The following is a 5,492-nucleotide window of genomic DNA, read 5'->3' as shown; positions in this document are numbered from 1 at the left end:
ATTTTTGATTTTTGACATTTAATTTAGATATATTAAACTTATACAAATAGTAATTTATAGAGAAAATTTCACTCCAAAACTTTTCTGCGAGATGTTAAAATGATACTCTCCTCTTCTCTATTTTATAAATGTACATTCACCTCCCTTCTAACTTTTAAAAAACCTTCTTTTTAATCCATTTTAAATTTTTTGTGTTAACTAATATTAATTTTATTTATTTTTTAAGAAAAAATAAATTATTTTTTGAAAAAATACTCATTAACAAAAATTTTATTTTTATCATTAAATTTTGCTTACTATATTAAAAAATATTTTAGTAAGAAAAATTTAATGATAAAATATAAAATTTTTGTTAATGTGTATTTTAAAAAAAAAAATCTGGTTCTTTTGGGGTTATAGTTGATAGTTGCTTAGAAATCCCATCGCTATTCCAGAACCGTACATGAGATTTTTACCTCATACGTGGCCACATTAGATACATCATTATCCCGCTGTATGATCAAGTCGTATGGGGGTGGGGTGCTTGTGGTAAGCTGCCTTGGATATGAGTATGAGGAATTCCTACAAAAAGGCAAAGTCAGTTGGGCCTCCCGGGTGTTTTTCCTTCCTTATTTGTTTAGGAGGTTCCTTATTACCGTTTTTCTCTAATTTATATCAAGCTACAAGCTACGCATATATAGTGTAGCTGGTTTTGTTGATTCTGCGAATTGCATGCACATGATGCAGGGGATGGTTATGCTGACACTCTTAGCTTCACTAAGCAATCTGCACCCACAGCAACACAAAGAAGCAACCAAAGACCAAAATGCATTCCTGTACGGTGCATTGGCCCTCATTGCACTGGGCACAGGTGGAATCAAGCCATGTGTCTCTTCCTTCGGCGCCGACCAATTCGACGAGGGAGACGACAAAGAAGTTGTACACAAGTCTGCATTCTTCAACTGGTTCTTCTTCGCCATCAACACTGGCGCTCTCTTTGGAATCACTGTACCAGTTTATGTGCAGGAGCAGGTAGGGTGGTCTTGGGGCTTTGGAATACCCACCATCTTCATGTTTTGCTCCATTCTTATCCTACTTCTTGGTGTCCGTTACTACCGTTTTCAAAAACCTATGGGAAGCCCCTTCACTAGGTTTCTACAAGTCATGGTAGCCTCCTTCAGGAACCATCTTAAAGGAGTCAAACTAGGTATTGATACTCCTCTTTATGAGGTACAAACCCCAAACTCTGACATCGTTGGTGCTAGTAAGCTTCCTCACACTCAACAATACAGGTGAGCTTATCTATTTTCAACTCCAGACTCCAGAATACTTAAGTTCATAATATTTCATTCTCCAAATAAAATTGTCTTTATATGTCTTTATATTTAATAATTTTTAATTATCAATTTTAACTCATGTGTAAAGATAACTCCATATGAATTTATGATATATCTACTTTCATTAATTTTAGTTGCTTCAATAACACTATCTCATTTGAAAATGAATGGAATTCTGTTTCTTTTTAGGTTTCTTGACAAAGCCTCAGTGATAGTGGACCCAGAAGGGACAAACAGAAGAAACAGATGGGAGATATGCACAGTGACACAGGTGGAAGAGTTCAAATCATTCATCAGAGTCCTTCCAGTGTGGGCATCCACCATTGCTCTAGCTCTGACTTATTCTCAACAGTCAACCTTCTTCATAAGCCAAGCAAACATAAGCAACCGAAACCTGAGCAGCAAATTCATTATCCCTGCAGGTTCTGTGCCGGTATTCGCCGCCATCAACGCAGTGATAGTGGTCCCAATCTACGAGAAGCTGGTAGTCCCATTCCTCAGGAAGCGCACAGGGCATCCACGTGGCCTCACATCGCTGCAACGAATGGGCGTGGGACTCTTCATATCGATCTTTGCCATGGCTTCAGCTGCATTGGTGGAAAAGAAAAGACGCGAGCACTACCCCGAAAGGAATAGCATTAGCGTGTTCTGGTTGTTCCCTCAGTACTTCATGATTGGGTGTGCAGAGGTATTCACTTACGTAGGGCAGTTGGAGTTCTTCTACGACGAAGCGACGGATGGGACGAGAAGCATTAGCAGTGCAATGTTTCTGTGCGAGTTTGGGATCGGAAGCTGGTTGAACAGTGTGTTGGTGCAGATCATTGAAGGTGCCACTGGTGGAGAAAACAGAGGGTGGTTGAGGAACGATCTTAATGCGAGTAGATTGGATTACTTTTATTGGATCGTAACTGCTTTCAATGCTCTCAACTTCATCGTCTACGTATTCGTCGCCTATTCTTACAAAGGGAAAGGGAAACCACGTACCTAGCTAGTGACATGTCACATTCTTTGACTTTGACTTTGACTTTGAAATTCTTTACTACTATTATTTGTTGAAATCACAATAACTACGTGAATGTTCAAAGCCTTCATTCTTCTGACAAATTCTACAATTTTGTCCCTACTGATTTCAAGCCAATTGGCTTCAAACAGGAATTACAGTATTATTATGAATTTTTTACTAGCTAGCTCATTCACAGTTGATTGCAACTAATAGAGGAAGTAAGAGCAATATAAATAAAGATCAAGATCAAGCTAAAGCCTAGTGATTGTCTTAGGAAAATCAGTTACTAGCTGTTTTCGTTATATAACAGAATTATGTAAGCTTGCTATATATAGTACCTTGCAGTTGCTTCTGTAATCAATCTATACAATACAATACATTTCATTCTCCTTTACTCTTTAGTTTCCATATCCTCTCTCAATTCCTATTACCAACAAATGTCACTAAATAGTTCTAATGTTCAAATTATGTTGTATCCAAATTATACCCTACAAATATATCTGCTATAGAATTCTAAATATAGTCTACTTTTCTTTGCAGAATAACATGCTGTGAAGGTTAGACCAATAATCTTTGGAGGAAAGGGGAGGGGTAAACTGGTAAATCACTTATCTAAATATGATAGAATTGTGAATTGTCAATTTCTTGGGTCGTTGCAGAGAGTAGTCAGTTTAAGCCTAAGGCTTTAAGCTTTAGCATTTTACCTATGAATGATTGCAACAGTTCCACAAGCGTTATCGTACTTTTAGCTTTTAGTCCCATTTAATTTTATCTTCCAACAGAAATATCTTTCGGCTCATAATGTCAAACTTCTCCCTTCTATACTATGCCACACCATGCACTTTCTTTAAAAAGTGCTCTAAGACTAAGAGTAGTATGAAATACGACAAAGAATTTAATTTATGCTCTATCAAGGAATTTAAATTATATTAACAGTACTGCTAGGGGTCAGTATAATGTTTTATTTTAATTAACATTAATAAATTTTTATTTTTTTAAATTAAAAATGTTTACCCCTAACTAACAATTTTTTTTAAAAGAAATGCATCATCTTGCTGGGGACAACGCAGCTATGTAGTGGCAGTTTGACAGGGATAGTAGCAGTGCAAAGGATAAAACGGGATGTCGTCTATAAAGAGGAAACTAAAGAAGCTCGCGAGGAGAAAAAGTGCAAACTAAAGTAAGAAAAAGTAACTACCAATATTGAATAATGTCAGTAAAGTAAACTTTTAAGAAATGGGAGGATTAACTCGATCAATATGATATATGATCACGGATCCCATCTATCATTCCTTTCTCTTTATCGACGCATGTGATCAATATAGGGATCTGTCACGTTAGGTAAATAAACCATTCTACTATTTACCACGAATTTTGTCAACTAGCTTATATCTTGCACAAGAATTAGTTTACGTAGCTGTGTTTTCAGGTTTAGATTGGTAGAATAATGTTAGTAGCAGTGTAGCACAGTACAGTTTATTTATGCGGTTTCTATACGGTATATATAATACATGTGTATGCCATAAAGCTAAGTGTACATATGGCATTTAAAAAAAGTGCTGTGTAAACAGAATTTCCGTTTATTTATATAATAAGATTTTACTTGGAAAATGCAGTAGAGGATAAATTAAACGTGAATTAAATTGGTAGAAAATGAGTAAAACACACACATATATGTGCGGTCGGCCATTGGTAGTGCACATGATGATACATATGCATCTCCAATAATTAATTCTGCTGGCTTCTTTTCTGGCCTGTCAATTTCATTTTATAAAACCCACTAGGCACGAGTGCCTTTATTTGTTATTACTTATTTGGGTCTGTCACGCTTTCGCGGATTATACGAGCATGCACCACCAATCTAAGCAATGATGTTAAATTAGAGATAGATCATATCGTTTCATTAGATTAAATCCGACCACAATGATTATACCGTTTGAGTAGTAGTGTGATAGTGATGACAGTTACGTTATGGCTTAGCAAAAATCTTGATGCTTAGCCAGCTTTAATAATTTTTAAACAATATACAATAAGTGAGTACTGTATTAAAAAGAGGTGGTGCTCGTCTGTTAAATTATTTATATATGTGGGTCTCTGTTACGTTACCTTCCCCTTCTATCTCATAATGATGTCTAGCATATATATACTAGCATTATACATCCCAGACTGCAAAAAATAGATATGTTACAAAAAAAAAATAATAATAATTTTTTACTATCTTAATTTTTTAAATTTTAAAATAAAAAATAAAGGAAATTGACTTAGTTAACTTATGGTTTAGTTGATTCTCTGTACTTTTTTTAATAAAAAAAAACATTAATTAAGTTGAATAATTAACAAAAGAGAAAACAATGCAATCAAGAAGAAAAACCCATCATTCATCATCATACACACACAAGCAGCGTGACATTACAATAAAGTAGTAGTAATGTATATAACCGGTATGGTTGCTTCGTTTTCGTTTTCTTGTCCCGGAAAAGCAAACGCTATAATAATAATAACTTAGCTTGAAGTTAGGGTTTTTGAAGTTGATCAAACATTTTCCGTTGAGGAAGGAAGAAGAGGCTGAGTAAGAGATGGTTTGGCATGGCTTGCGGGCCTGATGCTACTGTGCTCTGGACCAGAAGCAATGACATGTTGCGATTGAGATGCAAATTTCTTCTCTTCGGATTTACCCCACAGGACTAGGTACAGACCCACTACGATCAAAACTGCTCCAATGATCCTATACATCCACAACAACCATGCATAACTCTTTTAATATCAATCACATGCATAACAATGATTCCTTTCACTTGTAAATAAACTAATTAAGTATGTTCCTCCTCTACTTTTTGAAGAAATTACAAGAGAACGAATAAAAATATAGAATTATTTATTAAATTAAAGTCAGTGACCTAGACTTTTTCAAAAAAGAAAATTGTATGAACTTTTTAATAAGCCTCTAGAACGTGGAATCATTATTGAAAGAAGCCTTTGATTCGAGTGTGTATGTTTTTGTTTGGTATAGTTGATTTCTTTTTGTAAAAGAAAGTTAAGGAGGGCTAGGAGCCTTCACCTTTAGGATGCTTTTGTACCCGCTAGGTCCTGTTTTAGGGTTTAATTTTAGGTAGATACTTTTATGGATATATTTTACAAAAATTATTTTCGTACACCAACTACGGCCACCAATA

At 35.3% G+C, this 5,492-nt stretch overlaps 2 protein-coding genes across 2 annotated transcripts in view; one reads left to right on the top strand and one right to left on the bottom strand.

Moving 5' to 3' along the window:
- LOC107607561 (protein NRT1/ PTR FAMILY 8.2-like) overlaps nt 1-2,416 on the top strand; it is a 3,505-nt gene extending 1,089 nt beyond the window's left edge. The window contains exons 3-4 of the mRNA XM_016309499.2: nt 727-1,271; nt 1,506-2,416. Coding sequence (XP_016164985.1) covers nt 727-1,271; nt 1,506-2,304 — 1,344 coding nt within the window. The 3' untranslated portion in view covers nt 2,305-2,416. The remainder of the gene's footprint in view (nt 1-726; nt 1,272-1,505) is intronic.
- The window catches only part of LOC107610030 (protein WALLS ARE THIN 1), a 2,290-nt gene continuing 1,461 nt past the window's right edge, over nt 4,664-5,492 (bottom strand). Inside the window, exon 4 of the mRNA XM_016312099.2 lies at nt 4,664-5,044. Within this exon, the coding sequence (XP_016167585.1) occupies nt 4,852-5,044 (193 nt within the window). The 3' untranslated portion in view covers nt 4,664-4,851. The remainder of the gene's footprint in view (nt 5,045-5,492) is intronic.

The sequence above is a fragment of the Arachis ipaensis genome, chromosome B07, assembly GCF_000816755.2.
Source record: "Arachis ipaensis cultivar K30076 chromosome B07, Araip1.1, whole genome shotgun sequence".
NCBI lineage: Eukaryota > Viridiplantae > Streptophyta > Magnoliopsida > Fabales > Fabaceae > Arachis > Arachis ipaensis.
The sequence above is the reverse complement of the archived record's forward strand: the minus strand, read 5'-3'. Positions and strand labels throughout refer to the sequence as shown.